Here is a 22,496-nt window from a genome sequence, read left to right on the forward strand (position 1 = left end):
GGTAGGGAGTCTGACGTGTCCTTGGTGAGTCAAGCTGATGCTAATCCACGTGTCGGGGAGATTTAAAAAGTTTGGGAAGAGAGAGAGGCATGCCCAGACTGAAGGCTGGCAGGGAGGCAGAGCAGGAGACACCATGGTCATCGGAAACTTCTGCCACCAGCAGCCTCTCGCAGCCGCTCCCCTGCGCAGCCGGAGGAAGGCAGGGGACGGCAGCACCGCGCCAGGGTCCCCGCTGCTGCTGCTGCTGCTGCTCCTCCTCGCCTCCTGGCTGGGTGCTTGCAAAGGTTAGGAGCATCCTCCCTCAACCCCTTCTTCCACTGCCTCCTCTGCATTTGGGGGGAGGGGGGTAATGGGGGAGGTGAACCTCCGGCAGCATGCCAGCCTTGCAAGGGGGCTGCGAAATTCCTGCCGAAGGAGCTGCCGGCTGCGTGCAAGCCGCTGCCTCGCTGCAGTTCTGGGGTGGGATTAGATACCAGTTTGTGAGAGATACAAAGAGACGCGCAGGACCTCACAGGCTGGGTGGGTGCCCACGGGGGTGTCGGGGCCCTGGCTACCCCTGAGCAGGAACACGGGAACAGCGTCCAGGGCTCTGACACCCAACAGGGAGCTGCTGCTGCAGCCAGACCGTGTCCCTTCATGCTTCTTGCAGCTCTTTCAGCTCCAAACTTGCAGCTCTTGGGAAGGAGGCTCCAGCCCGGAGCCCACGCAGGGTTTGCCAAGGAAGGCCCCCCAGTCAGGGGCCAAGGCAGAGCGAGTCCTGGTAAGGGGGTTTCTTATCTGCTGCTGAGCAGGGCTTGTGGCGGGGGGCGGGTGTCCTTATGTGTCCCTGCAGGGTTCCTCTGTCCTGGCAAAACTACAGTCCAGCAACTTGGGGAAGTGGCTTGTGTTAAAATGGATTTCATTTTTAAACACAATTTACTTGATTTAGATGCTAACACAGAGGAACTATATGTTTTACAGAATCAGAGGAGAATTTAGGTTGGAAGAGACTCTGGAAGTCATCTAGTCCAACCTGAAACAATATTTATTACATTAGGGATTCGTGGGTGCTGCCTTGCACATAGGTTTTATTTAAGTGGAAAAAGATAGAACTTGATTGTTTGCTTTAGAGACAGAATTTGATTAGCTTAATTTAGTTTGAAATATAACATGTTGCACATGAAAGTTACAGGTTTTGCAACAGGCAGTGCTTGTGAAACAAGCACAGATAATGGACATTTTGACAAAACATACTTTGTTTTCTATTTTTGCACTCTGTGTATATTAAATACTTAATATGACTTGTGAGAATCATTGCAAAAGAAGTACATGTGCAGTGAGCATGTCTGCTTTCTTGTATTGTGTATGTGAGTTACTTTCATCAGGAGTTTTCATTTTGGTTTATTTTTGATATCAAGAAGCAGAGAAATTTAAGTACACTATGCTGAATATTCTATTCAAAATAAATTCTCAGGTTGTGAAAGAGGGAAGGGAAGAAAAAGGAGGGAAGGGATGGGCAATGGACACACAGTATTTTATCACTGTTCTTATAGAAAAGATTTCCAGGAGCCCATACAGGGAGAGCAGAGGAGGAAGAGGAGAAGAATATTTAAGAAGCGAGTCCCAGGTTGAAAAGTTACTGAGAATGTGCATCTGGCGTTCTGCTGACGTGGAAGAAACTGAGTTTTTAGCAGTGGGCAGACTTGAAGGAGAAGAGAGCAAATATGTAGTGGACAGCATCAATTCTGTAGGAGGATTTCCTCTTCCATGTTCCTTTTGAATAGAATTAGCTTTCCTGAATAGCATCAATTTTTTTCTATGGATATTTTGTGTATCTTACAAGATCACTTACTGTTTCCCAGTGTGTGTTAGTATGAACGTATGTAAATGAATGAAGTCCCTATAGCCTGCAAGAGTGCACTGCTTGGTGCTGGAAGATGCGTAGTCCCAGTTTGAGCACAAAACAGATGGGACTGCAAATGAAATAAGGATTTTGTGAAGCTCCATTCAAAGGTTTTTGCTCCAAGGAGGAAAAAAAAAAAAAAAAAAAAAAGCTGCTCTTAGCTTTACAGGCTGTTGGATTTCTTCTCTTCCCCTGGAAAGTCTTGGGAATCAGGCAGACAATTCCAGTTTGAATACATTAATTAAGAATAAGATACAAAGCAAAAGAATTGTAGCACCTTTAATTTATTTGGAGTTTCTCTTTGAACTAAAACAAACATCAAAAAAGCACATTTTTCACTGGGAAGCATTTACAATGTGGAACTTTCTAAGAGATTTGAAAAATTTCCCTTTCCTACATAGGATGAAGTTGAGACCTCCCCACTTTTTTGTGGGAAGAACAGGCATCCAGAATAATGAGTCACACTGAGTCTGGAGTACCAAAATGGGATTTTGAAATATACTGCTTTACACCTGAAAATTACTACTGTTGTTATTAGTGGTACTTGTAAAACAAATGGGGATGATGGGCATTCATATCTTGCTCACCTAGTCATTATGTGCTAGGTCTATCTTCATCTCTCTTTTCAGTTAATTTCATTCAACATTTCAGGAAAAAAAAATTACCACAGGTAATTATAGACTGTCTGGGAGGCTACAAAACCACTGGACATCTGAGGTCTTCAGCAGGCTATACCACTATTGCTCAGGCATGGCTCAGGGACAGCAATTTTAGGCAGGGGGATAAATGACTTCTTAGGGTCTCCTGCAGTCCTAGGACTCTGCAGCTACAACAATACTCTTCCCCAGCAGCAACCCACTTAACAGCATATCCCCACACCGATATGCTAGTGTGATCTCTAGAGTGCTCTGTTCCAGATTAGTGATGTTGATTTCTGTTATTTAGGGAGATTTTGATAGTACGTTATTACTAGAAATACACTATCAGATAAAATAATGAGAATGTGGAAAGCTGGATATTTTGGGAGCTAAGCTGGGAGGGACCCAGATATAGTAACTTCCAGGTCTGCATCCCAGGTGGGCAGAGAAGGAGAAGAGGAGCTGCCCCCAGCCAAGCACAGCACCCAGGGGCACACAGCAGAGCTTGCTCCAAGTGGCTTTTAACAACTCCTTCTGCCAGATCAGATCAGTACAGAGGCTGCACTGTCTCTGGTACAACTTATTATTCTCCATATTCCAGCAAAAGGCAGATTGTACTGTTATACACGGCCTTAGCTTCAGCTTTCCACCGTAGCTTTATGAAATTATAGAATACATCTAATCTTCTAAGAGGCTGAACTTTTCCATATAGCACACACCAGATAGAAGAAACAAAGCCAATTACATACATACTGTCTATTTCTTTCTCAGAAATGCCGTATTCATGTCACATGTATTATTGAAATGCATGTATTATTGAATAGGTTACGTCGCACATGTTTAATTGTAATATATACCACAGTAACAAGTAGGATCCAGATTCTCAGCGTCAAATGAGTGAACTGAAGGTGAGCTGAGTTCTCAGAAAGCTGGAGGACTTGATAGCTGTAGATGCTGGAATATTTTTTCCTGAGCAGATCTAGAGCTGGAGAGCTGCTGCACACATGTTCTTGCCTGCTACTTATTGCTGAGAATAGACTAATGCTAGGCTGACTGTTGGTGAAAACGAAGCCATTTCCACCCTGTATATTGCAAAGAGATGAAAGTGTCCATATCTGCCGCCACCTTGTGAAGGAACCTGCTGCTGCTGTGAAAATGAAGAGTGGGCAGAAAGTGCCAGACCAATCTAGGAGTGGGTGAGGTGGGAGATGCCCTCAGAGCATTAAGCTCACTGTACAGTCAACAATAAAGGTGCTTGAGACTTGCAGGGTATTGTATTATGTTCAGAATTATTATCTAAATCACTGACATAGAATCCTTATGAAAATGACCTCTGCTGTATGGTATTGACAAGCCCTGTTTGTGCTTCCAGGTGCACCGATGCCATCCCAAGCCCTACAGGCAGATCAGGATTTGCAGCTGTGGAAAGAGGTAAGCATGATGGGCAGGCTGACTCAGCCCTTTGCTGTAGGGGTGACAGCTGGCAGTGATTCTTCCAGTTATTGGGAGTAGGCCAGGGATGCAAGATTAAAACACCGCAGATGCATACCTCAGGCCTCAGCTGCAAATGCTGTGTGGGATGCTCCTGTTTCTTCTGTGCCAGTCCTTGGTCTCACACCTCGCTCTCCCACACGTCTCACGCATGGAGCTCAGGTGCTGCTTCTCCCAGTCCTACCTCTCCTGTTCATCTCCTATCTTGATATCAGGGAAGAAGTAAAACGCCTTATTTTCTGGATTTTCGGAACAGTTGTTCCAGGAGGATGATGAGGCTGAGTGTTGAAGTGTTATTCAGGAAAAAAACTGTCTTGGCTCAATGGAGAGCTGTGCTGGAGAACCATTGTTATTTAACTGTCAATCATCAGGCAGTCACTGTCCCTGGAAACAATGGTGTCCCATTTAGTATTTTTATAGTTTGTACATGATAACAGTAGTTGTTTCAGCTCATCCAATTTATCTCTTACTTCTTCAGTTCTGCACACAGGGCTGGGTATTTAATCATATCCTAGCATCTTAATTTACTAGGTAAGGGATAATGTCCCTTTAACATTTTAATACTGACTGCTATTCTGACTTCCGGTCCCCTCTTTTAAAGTTACACACATTTGTTCTGATGTGCGTTAACACAGATTCTTCTGTGCCCTTTTGGAACAGATGGGGCAGCAGGGCTTAACATTTAGAGAGGGCTAGCCTGAAACGTGCCATGCTCCCCTTGCTGTCATCCTGAAGGACTGTGGTGACATTCTGTGGCTTCTGATAACATGAGAAAGCAAGCAACTCATCATGGAAAGAAATGGGTACACATATACAGAGTAAATTTGCTCCTGTTGGTGCCTTTCCAGGACACACTTCCCTTATTGACAGCTCCCCTTCTTTCATCTCAGAATTACTGACTCCAAGACCAGCCTACTCACAGACTGGCACCTGGACAAGGCCTGATGATGTTTATGTCCTGGGAGAAAAGTGATGTCTCAGGAAGTAAGATCCTAATAGCTAGAAGAGTTTATGAAAATGAGTTATTTAAATTCTGGATTAAAAGATGCTGTTTTACACATTTTTGCATTTACTCTTTGATTTGCTTTTGTAATACAAGATTTGCTCCAACAGCCACTGGGGGCAAAGGCAAAGCTCCTTTTTTCAGTGCATGGAAAAGTATGGATAAAATACTAAATTCTGTATGAAATTATGTAACATAATCAGTATAAAATGTTGTTAATTACAACTAGAATAATGCATGCCTGGAGAGAAACTAAGAAAAGAGAATTAGATGCACTCTAAATCAGTCTGAACAATACTAGTTCACCAGATTTTCTCTGAATGAAAAGAATCTTTTTTTTTGTTTTTTACTTTATTAGTTGATCATTCTGGTCAGGAAATTAAAGCTGAAATTAAATTAGTAGTTTCCCAGGAATGACTCTGAGTTTATAAATATGGGAACTTGGTAACTACAGTGCTCCTTTACTGTTCTCCCACACCAGTTCATTCCTTTATTCTATTTAACCAACCCCGAACAGCTCACAAGCGCTCATCCTCATGCCACCTTTCTGAAGTAGGAGAGAAAATTAATGAGAACATGCATCAAAGATGATAGAAATTAAAAAAAAAAAAATCCAATTCTTATTTTTTTCTTAAGAAAAGAACAGTTGCCAAGTCCTGAAACTATGACTTTTCCTCAGTCCTTCCTTTTTATGTGCAGGTTTTAGCTAAGAGACCCTCTGCTTTGCACTGTGATGACCACAAAGCAGTCTCTGCCTTTCCCTGCCCTTGAGTTATGGTAGTTGTCTAATAGTCACTTCCAGCAACAAAAGAGACAAACAAACAAACAAACAACCAAAAAAACAAATAAACCTTCACCAAGAAGAAATAAGAGGCTTTTAACTTGGGCTTACAGAATGATTTCAGCTTAATTTATTTTATTTGCCGCTAATTTCTCTGTTTACGTTTTCTTACCCTGAAATCTCAGTAGTGAAGGTGAACTAATGTTCCCAGAGAGGAGCAAATGTAAAATCAAGGGAAAAGAACAGGGGGAGGATATGTTACCAACAAAAATTATTTGAAAGGGGAATCCTGTGAGCTATTAGCTTTCTCACTATCCCTGCTAATGCTTTCTCATAGATTGTCCCTAGAGAAATGAATCATCTCTTGTCTTAAAGTACTCAAATATGCATTATTTTTATTGCTTTTTTTCACTTAATGTTTTCTTCACTAAAGAGTGCTCTTTAGGGCTTTTTATCTATAATAAAATTAAAGGACCCATTGTGTTGTCCACTCTTCATTTGAAAAAAAAAACATTTTTGATGCAAACTGTGAACAGTATAATGATTGTCAAAGCTTTTTGGCATCCAAACTAACAGTATCAAATATTCAATGGAAAAAATTGGTGTATTCTAATGCAGGTTGCTATTGATACAATTTTAAAATTATATAATGAAAAGTTAAGCCTTTTTTTCATTATTATTAAATTTTGCATCTCCAGTTGGAGTACTGGAGATTTTTTGGCTTCCCTATAGAATACTTCGAGCTTTCAGCCCTGGTAAAATAACTTCAATGAATCTGAATGTCCTTTTTTCTATTTCTTCTCCCCTGATTAATATTCCTGATTAATAACTGCACCAGAAATGATTCTGTAGTCTGGGATTCTTTCAGCCTGGAAAAGAGACAATGGAAAGAGGACATGATTAAGGTCTATACAAGGTCACGAATGGTAAAGAGAGGGTGGGTAGGGGGATCGTTCATTACTTCTTTCAAGACAAGACTGCAATAGCAGTGAATGAAGCTAGCTTTGAAAGGACTGATCAAGACAAAGAGGTGGTATTTCATGCAGTGCTCAGGAAATCCTTACTGCGGGATGTTGAGGATGTTAAAAGTTTACAAGGGTTCACACTTTGGCCAAACGCACAGAACAGGAGTCCATGGAGCTTTATTACCAAGGAATGACCTCTGACTCAAAGTTTGTGAGCTCCAGACTGGCAGTGGTTGGAGAGTACAAGTTTTACTAGATAGCTGATCTCTTCTTATGCTTTTCCCTGGGGGCACGTTTGGCCGTTCTTGGAGGTAAGATGTGGAGCTAAATGGACCTTTGTTCTGATCCTGATGAAATGACTGGGGCGGGCAGGGGTTTCTTGGGTTGGTCTGTGGCGGAGGATGGTTTTGTTTTTCTATTTGTGTCACTTCCATCCCAGTCCAAAGGCAGTGACTTTTTCAACAGCGTTTTTTGATCTGAGTCCAGATTCTTTGAAATATACTGAATATATCTCTTATTAGCCTTGTGATTTGGGGTCCAACTCCTGTAAACAAGATCTTGTAAGGCTTTTCATTTGTCAGTGAAATCAGTGGAAACCGTGGAGTCTGGCTGATTGGTGACTCACACAAATGGACCGGGATGTATAAGATGTGCCTTAATTGCTCAAGAGAGGTGTGTGTCATACACCTGCAGGGATGCTGGAACCCAGTCAGAAGAATGGTATTTGAGGGCTGTGAACATTGAACCACTTGCTTTAGTATTGCCATTTTCTTTGCAGTTTTATATAACCAAAAGATATCACAGAAGATATCTACATTCAGAGTCCATGCTTCAGAAGCTTACAATCTTCATTTAAATTATGAGTCTGAGAAGCTTAGAAATAGGAGGGACATGAGTGGTATTTCAGAATAACGGATACAGATTAGTATGTGGTTGTTGAGATTAAGCAAGGGTAAATTTGTTCATTCATTTAGGAGTGGTTGTTCTTCTTGAATTTTAGGAATGTACCTATATGAATTCCCTATGGTGGATAAGCTTGCCATGCCTTTGGTTGCACTGAACTGTTTTTGAAAATGTATGTATTACATTAAACTGATTTCTTAAAGAGTACTCTGTGAACTTTTACAGATAGATGATGCATGTTCTGCCTACCTGTCCAAAGATTCTCATCCTCAGGTGAGTCATGTTAGATAGAGGTTACTTTATTTTTGATATTATTTATTAAATGCAGCAGGAGTGGAGGTGTGGTGCCTGAGTTCATGTTTTCTTTGCATTAGGCATCCAGTGCACTGGAAGAACTTTGCTTTCTGGCCATGGGATTTCTCCAGAAACCACAGGTAATGCACATGAAAAGCTACTTAGTATTTCTGAAGCATGCTCACTCAGTGTGCCAGTGTCTACAGTGAATTCAGAAGAGACAATATCTGAAGTGTCACTCAGTGTTTGAAGTAATACTATCAATTCTTACTCTGAAATGCTACGTGTCCTAATCTAACACTTGTTGAAGACAGCTGTGAAATTCCAGTGTTTGGAGAATAATCTCTATCTCAGATACAAGGTTTCAGATATTTATATTACTCTAGATGAGAAAAATTATGCAGCTGTCTATGAAGAAACAAATTTACTTGGGAGAATCTGCTGCAGCCAACACTTTTATTTTTTTGGCTAGGACTGAAGCTTCAGTTTAGAGTGAAACATAAAAACACATATTCTAGATATGACAAAAGATTACATACATCTCTTTTGACAGCGGGAAGGAGAGAATGGCACAATCATGGCAACATAATGAGTATACAGAGGAGCATCTAACTAAACCCATCAACTCTTCTAGCAATCAGTGGCCTCTACAGGGGCTGAGAAGAGTATTCACTTGATAAGCAAAGACATATAATGTACTTTCCAAGGAAAGAAAATATTCCAGGCCAGTACTGAAAAGTTTATAATGTAATTAAAACTGCCCATTGCTTTTTTTTTTTTATATAAAATAAAAGCCTCTCTACCAATTATTATTCCCACAGGGTTTAGATGAAAAAGACAACACCAAAAGGGTAAGATTTCTATGTATGTTTTATGGTCACCCTAAAATTGTCAAGAAAATCATATCCTCCTTGGCCTGTCTTGTAGTAAAACCCCGCTTTTAATTTTTTTGAACAGTTCTTATTTCATTATTCTAAGACTCATGAATCAGGCAACTCTGACATCATGGTAAGTTGCATAGCACCCCTTTGTGAGTACGTGTGTGCTTGTACTTAAAAACAAGATAATGTTCCTTTTTGTAGCAGTCTGTCCTACTGGATAGCAAGCTCAGAACTGGGAGTTTTGTGTTTAAACTATAGAATATTTTAATAAAATAGTCTATAAATATAGAATGTTTTACTAACATGGCAAAGGATCATCAGCACTGTACATATATGCAAATGCAAAACTGCCAAATATTCATGGAATCGTAACTGCATCTTAAGTAGCTTCAACTTGAAAGAATAAGATCATATGCTTGTTTCTGGTATTTTATGAGCATAACATATGCAGTGGAACAACGCTAACTTTATACCAGGTGAGAACCTGGCCTTAAATATTAAGAATTATTAATGCATTGTATTAATTATTAAATTGTATTAATTATTCATGCGGGTCATAAATATCTGTTAGGCAAAACAGTATATGACTCTAATTAAGATTTCAGATTTTATTATAGATGAGAAGTACCATGACTTTTAAAGTAGCCTAATACTTTTGCTATAAAAATATTCTCATAACCCAACAAATAAACGACATGTGATCCACTTTTGCTTTTAAAGTGCAAACATTGTTATTTATGTGCAGCAATTTTTTTATGTGTACTCTTCTATGATGTTGAGAAAGTTAAACATCTTCATATTTTCTCATTTCTTAACAATCATTCTTGATATGTTAACGTCCATTATTGCCTTGTTTGTTATGTTTCTTCAGAAATAGGCTGTATATTTTCTAGAATGTGATGCTAACTGTTTTCTAGGCCTCTGGTGAATAATGTTGATGTTGTAGTCAGGGTTTTCATGATAGAGCTGCTCTGGAGCTTTTAATGGTAATCAGGGCACAGTGAAATGAGCCATTTCTGCTCCTGCTGAAGAGGATATTGCCTGCCTCTTCCTCCCCATCCTGAAGACCTTTGCCCCTGCCTGTCCCCAGAGGTTACTGCTTTCTCACTTTTTGTGGTTTAGCTGTTCAGACGACTCTTTTCTAGCCCAGGTCCGGGAGGTACCAATGTAGGTGAGCCGCCTTCTGCTTTGCTGCATTCTCCCCTCTCCAGTGACTGCAGGGGAGAGCTTGCATGGCAGCTGGCTGCCCTGTAACTCTTTCACTCATGTTAGTCTCTTACGTTTTTAGATGTTGTGATGCCACATTGGACACCTTAGGCAGACAGTGCAAGATTGACTCCAAGTAGGAAAATTCATTTGCCCGTTAAATATGCCATCACTTCAGTAATGCTAGTGATTCCCTAAATTGTATTTCTATTTGTTATATTATTTGTACAAGAAGTATTATAAGAAAAAATGCACTGTACTTTTTATTATGAACACCTTTGTTTTCATCGGTCAAAAGTTTAAGTTGGTTGGAGGAACATAAGTATTTCTACTTTATTTCCCATTGTGGACCTCAGTCCCCAAGCCCACAGGGTCTGTATTGCCAGTCACCGCATGGGGGGCTTATGCTGCACGCAACAGCCCTTTGCTTCGCCAGGCTGTGTGCGAGCATACAAAGTCTTGTGGAGCACAGGGGATGTTGGGACTGGAGCTTGTCTAATAGGCAGAGCGACCAGTGCCATGGCTGCAAAATTTACTTGAGAGTGGTTCTGCCCTGTAAACTATTTTCTAGCAAAACATCATTTTTTTTGCTGTGATTTAAGTTATTTTAAAGTAAAATGAATTCTTCAGTACAAAGGAGATTGAGGCTGCTAGTTTCCATAGCAGATAATCATAGAAAAATTAATAGAAGTTGTGTAGGGAAATGTTTTCTGTAGCGCTCACAGAGGCTGATCAAAGTTTTTACAATTGCAATTACCTGGGCAACAAGTCTGTGAACTGTTCTGAACTTTCAATACATAAAGGCAAGGATGCATAGCTCTTCCCTCCATCACTGTGTGAGTCACATTCATAGTGTAAATATAAATGTTGGTACCTTTACGTTGTCAATTCAGAGCGATCAAAAAATAAGTTTCTCAATTAACGTCTTCAGTCCTTTTTTGGTGCTTGTTTGGTCCACAAACCAGTACTGCGGGAAGAGATGTTATTTGTGTCATAAGGTCAGAATTTCATTGTTGCTCATGTGTCTGTGTTCATGTCCTCTCAGTCGTCTGTCCTGCATCCTTTGCTGCAACTCGTTCCCCAACTTAATGAGAGAAGACTGAAGAGATATAAAGTGGACGTATGTAATCTTAAACTATGCTTGCTTGCATTCTCACATTTTGTGATTTATTAGCTCTTCTAAAAATGTCCTTTCAGAATCTTTCTGCTCATAGCATTTTTATTTTCAAGACGAGTGTACCCCCATTAGAAATACGAGTTTTTTCTATTATGTAATTAGTGAAAAATAATCCTGCTGATATTTAACATGTAAACAAGGAAAACTAAAATAATATATGCTTAACCACGGAAGAGTGGTAGAACAGCCTATATACCAAAGTGGATCTAGTAGTTGATTTCTAAAAAGAAAAATACTTCAAAATTTAGCTGTACCAGTATACGGCAGTTGAGTTTTTTTCCTAGGGGTTCTCTTTTTCTCCCATTTTGAATTCAAACCGTATCAATTCATTAGAAACATATTATTTATGACTTACAATATTAAAAATGTCCGAGTAATTTAAAGACAATATTATCATTTAACTTAAGGTGCAGATAAGAAAGTTCCCTCTTTGTTACAATTTTTAGCCAAGGTTTAAGTTCCTGAGCCATGAGCTGTAGAAATGAGTCCTTTGAGAATATAATGACATCTTTTTTTCCTCACTTCTTTTTTAAACCGCTTTAACTACATTATTACCTGATTTAGCATCAGCGGAAACAAAATGTGAGAAGGGGAATGTATCTTCTCACTTCAAGTAGCATAAACTGAGATTAACTTTTGATTTGAAGGCATATTTTTCAGAGTAAAATAGGTGTAAATAATGGACACCAAACTTGGAACATCTCTTACTTTGGAGTTTTCAGTTTGGGATTAAAGAATGAGTACTCACTGGCAGTTTTGCAGATGGAAGATAATGTGGGACCTATCTTAGGAGGGGCGTGTCGCATTGTGGAGGGTACGTTCCTCTTTTCAACCACGTACATTGGACTCAGGAAGAAAATATTGTTGTGATTAATTGTTTCTGGCCATTTTCTTACTTTGTAACATGTTGACCTTCATCTTGATATTTGATAAAGTACATACAAGCAAAGTTTTCTCTTTTTAAGAACCATTTCAGAAAGTCATGCTGCAGTGGAAATACATATAGCAGTATTAACCATTTTGTATGAAATACAATTTTATTTTTGATCATTCATTAGCTAGAACTATATTATTTTGTTTCTCTTATTTGGAAAACCTTTATTTGGGGATCCTTTTTTCATAATTTGTTCATTCCTTCTTAATTTTGCTACTTACAGGTGTATCTGGAAAAATACTTCAAACAGCTAAATACACTTTAACACTTAGGTTCACTCCACAAAATTGGTAACGTTTATTACCAGTAGCTTTTCTCCTATGTTGTTTTGGCTCTGAGAACTTCTATCTCATTTGCTTTTCTCCCATGAGATCTAAGAAAGTTATGTGAAGTTATATTAAAAAAAAAAATCCATATCCACAGTTGGTTCATTGTCTTGTAGCAAGGAAAAAAGTAAAAACAACTTTGAAGAAATCATTGTGATAGAACACAATCTGTTTTAAAAATACAAGGAAGGCCCTTGTCAGAGTGAACAACTTTGAAGACAAAAGAGAAAGCTGTCAGTACTACTGAATCACCCGACCTACTCTTGGATAGGTTCCCAGCATCCAAAACTATTCAGCCTACTAGATGTAGGATGTTGGCCCCGATACCACTATGTAACTATAGTCTATCATAGCAGTTTTACACGTGCTAGGAAAGCAGCATGACAGTCTGCTTGGAGAAATAGTGATGATCTTGCCCACCACTGATGTATTTTTATCATGATAACATCCAGTTTTATAAGCCTAAATAATCCTTTGATAGGAAACTGTAAACTGAGGCAGAAAATTCTTTATGGTTTTCACATGACAGAAAAGTGTGGATGGCTTCAGTCTAAAGAAACATTTAGGTACGGATCAGGCAGTTTGGTATACTAAGGGAATCAATTGCTTGAGAGTTGATTAAGGGTTTAAATAATCCAATGATTTAAGAACAGATTTGTAGCACTGATTCAGAAAGTAAATCCTCCCTGAAATAATGAATCAGAGTTCTTTATGTTAGCGAAACAAACCAAATATCATTCTATCCGTAAACTAATAAATGCACCAAAACACTACTCCTTTCCTGTCTACATAAGAGGTAATTTTGGCCTTCACAGTTTTGCTGTATTTTGGACAATATGAGCTTCATATGTCGGACTGCTCCCAGAAACTTGCACTTCATCAGACGTCATTTGCTTTGCAATTTTATCAGGGTGCAGAGAGAAACTATGAGTACAGATCTGGCTTGTTCTCCTTGTTCTCCATCCCTCACGCAAAATGCAGCATTTGATTTCAATCAGTAAACAGGCAAGGGCCTCCCCGCTGAGTAAAGCACAGGGAGCTGTATCTTACAGCAGCTCTTCTCCATTTGCAGTCCATCATAGATGCTTGTCAGAAAAGTAAAAGGAACACAGCAAAGTGAGGTACTGCTCTTATAGATTGCTAAGCTTCTACCAGACCCTATTGGTATACAGTTCCTTGTCACAGAATTAAGGAGTTGTAAGTAGTTTTCTAAGGCAGCCATTGCTCTCTTCATCCACTTGCCGTTGCCTGTACTTAGTCAAGCTTCTGTGGAGTGGGGAACCCAGCTCCTCCTTATTTCTGTTCACAGAATTAAGGGCAAGGCCCTTAATTCCAGATGAAGAAGTAGCCAGCAACGTTTTTCACACTAATTTTTCATGTGGACATTCTCATTAAAAACAATCTGGACAAAGTCAAATGTTTAGTGAAGAACAAGAATTTATCCATACAGGATGCCTCTGCAAAATAGCAATTGTGCTTTAGATTCATTCCTCTGGTTGCTGTATCAGCGTCCCCAAGTAGACAAATAAAGAGAGAGCTGAATTCAGCAACGGCTGGAATAAAATTAAGGCAGTGCTTTCCTTAAGAAATTGCTTAATTTATTTGTTATGACAAAAAGTTAAGAGCACAGCTCTTTCAACCACTCATTTTTACATATTGAATTGCCTGACAGTACCATCTTGTTAAATCTCTTTAAATTAATAAGTTAAATTAAGGAATAAGTCCAAATGGATTCAAGAAACACTTCAAATTTTCATACCGAGGAAAATTTTGCATAGATGCCGTACAGCACCATCGTATGTATTTTATCATTACCACGTAAGAAAAGTAGTGCAGATATGTATGTATATAAAGCCATCTTTCACTAAGCTGGACTGACACTTCTCATTGTAGACTATGATTTCATTTACTCAGCACTTTCCTGGACTCCCACAATTTCATCTAAAAAAAAAAAAAAAAGCATCTTTCTCAGGTGTTTTCAGCCCATGAGGCTCAGCTGAGGCTGAATGGATTTTTAAAAATACATTTTTTAAAATTTAATAGTGATATGGTGAAAAAATGTCATCAAAAGCATTAGAATTTATGCAGAGTTATTATGTTTCAATATTGGCACAGCCCATATGACTTTAGCACAGAGGAAAATCTCAGGAAAAGCCCTGCCAGTGGAAAAGTGATATTGTGAGTTGAGTTTTGGAGGACTAGGAAAAATGAGGTTGCTGAAAATAAAAGCTGGAAGGAAAGTAGGGGTACTGCAGTCATGAATGGCTCAGGAAGAGAGACTCAGGTTAGATGAGGAACCAGCAAAAAAATTGGTTCTTACTAGCAAGGACAGAGAGAACTAGTGGGCAAGGCAGAAGGAGGCACAGTAGACCTTAATCTGACATTTCGTAACATCTGAGTGCTTGATATAGGTTGTAGATGACATATAAGCAAATAACAGCTGAACATGGTTTAAGGACAATGAGTTGTTTTGGAAATTCTTTACTACACCCATTAAAGGCTTCTGGTCCGGGCTGCTCTTTGAAGGGAGAAATATTCTTGTTTAGTATTTCTCAGTCCTCTGCAGTCTGTTTCTGGTGGACCTCTGCTGGTCTTAAAACATAAGAAAACTCACTAAAGAAAACAATGTTTTTTAATCCCCCAGAAACTAACATGCAGAAAAACAGAAAGGGTGGAAGTAACAGTAGTAGTAAATCAAATTCAAAGCTTAGACTAACTTTGATTGTAAACATGAGCCACTGTGGTGACAGATGAATGTTGACTTATTTCTCAATATGGTTAAGTGCTTCTCCTTTTTTTTTTCCAACAAAATCAGGTGAATTGTTGATTAAAAAATGAAAAGGTGAGAAACACTGATAGATGACATGATATCACAGTTTCAAATGAAATAAAAATCTCTGTATTTGCCACACAGAGTCAGACTTTTCCCATTATTACACTGAGTGTAAGGGATTATGTTTTTCTTCCAGGATGTTCTTACATACAGGAACAGGACACAGCCTTTCTGAGTGGAAGGCTGCTCAGTCTGCTGTGCACTGTAGCCCTACTTTTCTTCATGTGGGTGAGGAGGAGCAGAGGAATGTGAACCAGAGGTCCCCCATGAGCACTTGCAGCCAAACTGGAAGGGGAGAGAAAAAAAAAAAGGAAACCCTAAATGCATATAATCAGTTTGTCCAGAAAAATATAACGAGATGGATGTCTGTATAGCAGTGTAGTGCCTACACATATACCTAACCCAGAAAACAATAGAGGACAAGACTTTGGCAGTTAAAGGCAGGTAAAAATATGATCCAATTTTTGAAACAGTCCCTACTGCTTTTTAGCTGTGTACTATCTTCCTATCTTCCTGACTTCTACAGCAATCTTGAACATAACAGAACTGTGTAAAAACTAATGGCAGATTTTGCTTATCACTGACTTCAGTTTCGGTTAACAGGACTACCAGTGACAGAACCTGGCCACGTATACGAACTTACAGAGTTGGTACTTCTACTCATGAAACAGCTCAAACAACAGTTCCCACAAGAACTGAAATTGTTATAAAAAGTTTTAATCCATTACACATCTGAAAGGAAATTACAGGGTAAAAGTTAGCTTCTGTGATGACGTTGACTTTAACTGCATTTATACTCCTGGAGCTAAACACTGACAGAGAATATTCCTGTAATTGCTCTTTGTGCTTTTAAACGAATATACATGTCAAATAAGAAAAAGAATGGGAAGAAAAATATAAATGCCAGGGCACAAAATTATTATATATGAAAACAAAGTGGCTTTTAAATCCAATCAAGTCCTTTTGCTAGAATACTTTAATATTCTGAGCTTATTTCCACTGAGGTTGATGACATAATTAATGGTAATAGAATAATGTAATTAACAGACAATAACCTGAAAGCAAGAGCCTACTTACCATATTCCATCAGATTTTGCCTCTTCTTGACAGATTTATTTTTAGCGAACCGTTTCTCACCCAGGCTCAAAAAAGAAACTTTAGAATATTTTTCCGAGTAATAATAATACCATAGTGTGCAGAGTATATCAGTTAGATCATGCAAGTGACTGCATATTTATATTTTAAGAGAGTCATAATATTTAAAACTGAAATCACAAATAAAATTTAATACATTACTTCTGTTTAAGAGCTGCCAAGCCATCCTATGAAATAGAATCTAAAGGCTTATTTTTTACATCAAAGAACTATCAAGGTCCATACTCTTTACCGAGTACAGATCCTTAGGAAAAGAAAAAATAGCACCTATCTATCATAAAGCTTAAACATACACTGACATAAACATAGGACTAAGAAAAGAAATATTTTTAGAACAATATTTGCAAATATTTCTTCCAAAGGAAATAACAATAAAAAAAAACTATAGTCATTTTGAGTGAATGCAAAGCAGGCTGATTTAACTCTGTGGCTAAAGGCAAATCTTTTATTAAACATTTATAAAAAGTATCTTATTTTTGTTGTATTTTTATATTAGAAGTGAATGTATGATAATGTGTTTCCTTAATCATCTTTTCTTTTAAATGGCTAATTTTTAAAGGCCTTTAGTCTCTTTCCTATTTATAGTCATAATTAGTAGTGCATAGAAATAATAACACTTAGAATTTGAAGTAATCTGCAATGTAATAAGCATTGATTGTTTAATTTGCAACTATTATATTATGTTCCTAAACTAACTTAGCTAAATACTTAAGCACATACATAACTCTTAAGTTCATTATTTCAGTGGGACTGTTCATGTGCTCTTTGCTGAGTTCTTCTAGGTACGGATTGGAAATACAGCTAGAAGTTTGAACGCAGACTGTGTGGCACTTTGAACTGGCATGTTCGGTAGTTACGTTTCATGAGCTACAGCTACAGGAATGCTCTAGATTAGCCAGTGCTATCATGAATGATTGGATTAGACTGAAAATATACAACCCAGGTGTAATTTTTAAAAGAAGGAAATGACAGAATCGTAAAGTAGAATAAGGGTCAGCTAGGATCTGTTAGAAGAGGAACGGAATATAGACCTGTGACAGTCATATCATAGTAAGACTTTAAAAAAAAAATAAAAAAAAAAGGATATAATAGGAAAAGCCATACCAGATCAGACTATATTTTCATCAGCCCAGTATCCAGTATCTAAAAGTGACTTGTAGTGCATAGACAAGAAAAGCTTGGAAGGAGCAGGGGGAATGTGAAGTGATTAGTCCTTTTGTTTACCCTCTAGCTTTTGACAGTTTCATCTTAGGGACCTTCTGAGTCACTAATGGATTTAACCACCTTTGCATCTGGACCATTATGTAAAATAATCACAAGTGGATTTAATCACCTTTGATTTTTTGCCTGTATGTATTTTAAATGACTGTTTATTTTGAAATATTTGATCATTAGGCATTCTGGCCTACAAAGTGAAGAGCTTAGTGAACGCCAATAGAGTCACGTAATATTAAATAAGTCCTAAAATACGTTCTCTTTCATAAAACTAGAGTCAAGAGAAGTAATTATATGGCTAACACTTGCAGCATATAACTATTTTTAAATAGTCATATAAACATAAGGCAACAATATAAACATTATTTAAAAAAAAAAGGAAATGCACCATTGATGATTCTAATCCTGGTGAGAATACAGGAAGATGTTCCATACATATAGCAGCTTACAGCTAGAGCACACAGAAAAATGGGCTGTATCTGAGCTCTAAATTGAACTATATCTTTCAGAGAAAGTACCTTTTTCTATTTTTTGTTGTGAATTCCTGTTGTGAATATCAGTTACCTTATTAAATGTGGTATTTAATGATGTAGAATGCATAATACTAAAGACATTTACAAAATGCTAGCATCTTCTGAAATCCATTTCCTTTGCAGACCCTTTTTTGATATTTTGCAAGCATCTTATTTATTTTAATGTTATAATTACACCATTGAAAGTCATCCACCCACATTATGCTTATCATATTTATTTATATGGCAGATTTCTGCACATTTTAGTATAAGAGTTTAAAATTCTCTGCAAATGTTATTGCTGAGGGTCAAATCAGTTCGTAAGAAAATTAAGAAAACACTTGCTTGAACAATAATGCAAGTATTTTCTGCCTGTAGGAAAGCTAAAAATCCTATCTTTCCAAGAAACAGTATTGGATAGGGTAATGAGGGAACCACATAGGTAAACTGTAAAGCCAGTAGAGGCCCTACATGACCTCAGTTTTCAATTGAGAGATACCATCATTGCTAAGGGAGCATACAATAAATTCCATTCTATGATGTTCTGCTAAGCACAAGACTTGAATTATTTTGTTTCTAAGTTGGCCTGTCTCTACTTCTACAGGACAGACATCTCACTGAGACATCTGATTTTAACACAGACGCTGAAAATTCTGCCATTCACTTTATGCATTTTCTAATCATTCACATGTCATTAAAGCCAGAGGATACTTTATGCCCTGTGCGTGTTACATTTCAATGGCATTTCTATCTTAATTTATTGTTCTTTTTCCCCCTTGCTGCATGGATCAGTAGAGAGTTGTTTTTCAGTGTGTGCAACATGACCAGGATAGAATATCATAGGCACTGGTCTTCTCCTTGGGATTAAATCTGGGAAGGGTGATCATGAAATGCTTCTGGGAATAGTATGGGATCTTGTGGCTTGGCTGGAGACCAAGTATTTCTTTTTGTCAGCTTTGCAGTATTCTCCTGGGATGTGCAAAGCCTAATTCTAGGATGTTCTTAGAGATTCTTCTTCTATCGGGACACTCAGGTTGTGTCTGAGTAATGAAATCTGGAAAGGCGAGGGCAAAGGCTGCTCATCAGTACCGGTATAATTCTAAAGCAATTTCCACTGAGTCAGAACTACAGGTGGAATCTACCCCTCATTCATGTATTTTTTGCTGTTTCTACATGCAGATACGACCTTCTTTCTAATTGTCATGGAGAAATATACATCAAGCATACTTTAAGAGGCAAGACTGTATAGTAGTACTTAACAGTTTTAGTAAGCACAGAAACAACCTGTCTGTATGCATGCAGTTACAAGAGTAGGTCTGATTTGAAATACTTTACTTTTCAGGAAGAACTTCAAGGACCTGGAGGGATTCAAAGTAGAGGCTACTTTTTCTTCAGGGTATGGTTTGTTTGGTTTTTTTTTTTTCTCCCTTTCAAATTGTTACATAACAGAGTCGAGAAATCAGAGAATTAGTGTAAGAATTACTGTGTACGAGTATTACTGTGTATTACTTTTTTCAGTATTAGCATCATGCTGTAAGTATTTCCATTATGGATGTTTGTTGTCTTTGCAGAAGATGAGCAATATAATTTCCAAAGAATTTATAAGGTACATTCTGCATGGCACCATCTGCATTTGTAAAGTCATTAGGATAACAGGGCTAGATTGGAACTTCTTGGTGATACTGAAGTATCAGAAACGGATTAAAAAATCAAAGGGGATTGTACGTGCTTAGAATCCTTCAAATTTAGGTAATTACTGATACGTTTTTCACTATGATAAATGTTAACAATGAAATATCTTAAAAAGACATAGCACCTCTAATAGATCAATAGAATGATCCTCTTAATGTAGTGAACCAATATTCTAAGATCTGTTATTCCCAAATAAGAATTTCTAAAGTATTTGCAAATTATTTTTTTTAGAACTAGGTGTACTTAACTAGTGTACTAGACTGATGGAGATTTACAGTCTTCCATAGCAGCGTAGGGTTTTAGAACATGTTAGACATGCACCTGACAGGAATGAGGCATGGATAGGAGGTCTCAAGATCTGTTCCAGGCATTTTCTATGATTACGATAAAGCCATAGTAAGAAGTTTTTGTACACGTCTTAGTATAGGCACATGATACCGTGCTATTTCTTAATAAAGCATTGGTTATTATTTATACAATTCTCAGAAGAGTTCTAGAAAATATGGCATCTTTGAAAATCTTCTAAAGCATTGTTCAACACAGTGTGTTTACATGCTACATAAATATAATGCCATGCTTACATATTGTTCCAAGATAGATATTGGACCCGACCTTCTCTTTTCCTTGTATTTTGATCAGTAAGGTAGGAAAGTAGACATAAAAATTCTCAGGAGAATGAACCTACTTGGTCCATCTTTCATGCCGTGCAGCCTTTTTGTTCTGTTTACACAAAATGGATTAAGTTAAAGATGCCAAGTCAGACTCGATAATGATTTTCTTGATTTTGGTTAATCTTTTTTCTGTTTAAATAAGAAAGCGACTAGTAAAAAGAAGATATGTTTGTATACTTGTATTTCTTATGTGTCAGGCTTGGATCTTAGAGTACTCGTGATAGGCCAGAGTTATCAAACATGTTAACCCATGGTTAATTAATTAATTAACCCATGATGCACTCACCATATCAGAGTGAACAGCTAATCCTTATTAATCTGAATAAGAGCTTTTTAATTAGCTTTAGTAGAACATGAATCAAGTCCCCCGGTAGTGCAAAATTTTACTGCAATGACCACAGTGAAAAAGGAGAAACTCTTCACTTACGTTAAAGAACACAGTATAAAAATAAAATCATTGAGAGTGACTTCATATACTTATTTTTTAATTGCCACAAACATTTATAATGCAGTAGCAACAATCTGGAAGTACATCTTAAATAAATGCAAAAAAAATGAGGGGCAATGGTCTCTTAGAGTGATTTCTTGTGGCTTTTTCTCCCTCACAAAATCATACGATAGGGGCATAATTCATTCTCCAGTCTTAAAAGCTGAAATGTTACTGTATAATTCTCCTCCAGGGGTGAATGTGCATTAAATGATAACTGGTCTCAGGTTTATCTTGAAAGATGATCACTGTGACAACACTGAGAAATTTACCAATTTCTATATATAGTGAGTTCTGTGGAGCTTTCTTATTGAAACGGGCCAGTTTTATAGAGCGCTTGTTGGATATTTGTCTTTCAGCCACGCAATGGAAGGAGATCAGCGGATTTTCACTAAGCAGGTATTTATTTAAATGCTTTTAATTAAGATCTCTCTTTCAATATGTTTATTTTTATACAAATAGGCCAAATATTTATGTTTAGAAGCAATATTTAACCCAGAAAGCCTTTAATTGTGCAGTGAGCTTAGATTTCTGCAAGGATTTTTCCAGATCTGCTAAATTCTCCCACCTCAAATGGAAATGAATGGAAGCTGTAGGTACTCACTCCCTACAACAAAGAAATCGGAGGTGTTTCAGGCAGCAAGAAATGGAAAACACCCCAGATTTGTAGACAGTTTCGAAAATTACTAATGATGATAAGCGTATGTCAGGAAGAACTGATCCAACTATCTGAAACTATTTGGCTCTTTGGAGATATAAACAAGTCTTTCTTTGCTTATATTATGCTGCTCTCTTTCTCTAATACATTTTATAGCTCTATCATATTTTAAGCATTTAGTGCAATGTCATATCAAAAGCTAAAGCTTTTTCTTATTTTTCAGGATTTTAGATTCCTGATCTAGAACTAATGCTGCAGGAACGCTGAGTAGACGGACATACTGTTTTCCTTACAAAAATTGTTCCGTACTAATGTACAATTCAAAAATCACTAGAATGTAAATGTTCTTACACTAGATTCAGTTAACAATTCAAATGTTTCTTTTCTTTCTTGAATCTATTAAAAGCATATTAAAATAATTTGTTTCCTAATGTTATGTTTACAACTGTGTGTGTAATGCACCTGTAAAAAAAGTCACAGTGTTCGCATGTAAGAGACACTGCCTCTAACGCTGTTGATATGTACTTTTATTTTCCCTTCTAAATAAAGGCATTCAGTTAGCGAGTTGTTTTAATGAGAATGTGGGCAATGTAGTCTTTTGGGTTTTTTTTCAGAATACATTGCAAGTGATTTGTCTTTAAAATCACAGCTTAATTTATTTTGTTAATATCATATTTTACAGCTCCTTTATTGATATTTATGCACATTTACATAGCCAACTACTCTTACATTTGCATATTCTTATTCTGCCCTCATATTTATTGGAAATGCCTATTCTTTCATTATCTGAAT

At 37.6% G+C, this 22,496-nt stretch overlaps 1 protein-coding gene across 2 annotated transcripts; it reads left to right on the forward strand.

Annotated features, from left to right (window-relative positions):
- Positions 1-100: 100 nt before the first annotated feature.
- Positions 101-22,284, forward strand: NMU (neuromedin U). Of its 2 annotated transcripts, XM_068942853.1 has the most exons (11): positions 113-284; positions 650-760; positions 3,893-3,951; positions 7,889-7,936; positions 8,038-8,097; positions 8,779-8,808; positions 8,915-8,965; positions 11,090-11,164; positions 19,539-19,592; positions 21,406-21,445; positions 21,928-22,284. In XM_068942853.1, exons 1-10 carry the CDS (start codon positions 134-136, stop codon positions 21,439-21,441), a joined length of 675 nt encoding a protein of 224 aa, XP_068798954.1. In that variant the 5' UTR covers positions 113-133; the 3' UTR covers positions 21,442-21,445; positions 21,928-22,284. The 2 variants fall into 2 exon arrangements, with proteins under 2 accessions (XP_068798955.1, XP_068798954.1); XM_068942854.1 differs by lacking the exon at positions 650-760 and having other exon boundaries at positions 101-284.
- Positions 22,285-22,496: the final 212 nt, after the last annotated feature.

This window comes from Struthio camelus, chromosome 4 (assembly GCF_040807025.1).
Source record: "Struthio camelus isolate bStrCam1 chromosome 4, bStrCam1.hap1, whole genome shotgun sequence".
Classification (NCBI taxonomy): Eukaryota; Metazoa; Chordata; class Aves; order Struthioniformes; family Struthionidae; genus Struthio; species Struthio camelus.

Bases quoted from the DNA above. Each gene is read 5' to 3' on its own strand.
- NMU (XM_068942853.1), top strand. From the start codon at position 134: ATGGTCATCGGAAACTTCTGCCACCAGCAGCCTCTCGCAGCCGCTCCC. The intron at 7,937-8,037 runs GTGAGTCATGTT...TCTTTGCATTAG, and splicing joins CCAAAGATTCTCATCCTCAG to GCATCCAGTGCACTGGAAGA. The intron at 8,098-8,778 runs GTAATGCACATG...TTATTCCCACAG, and splicing joins GATTTCTCCAGAAACCACAG to GGTTTAGATGAAAAAGACAA.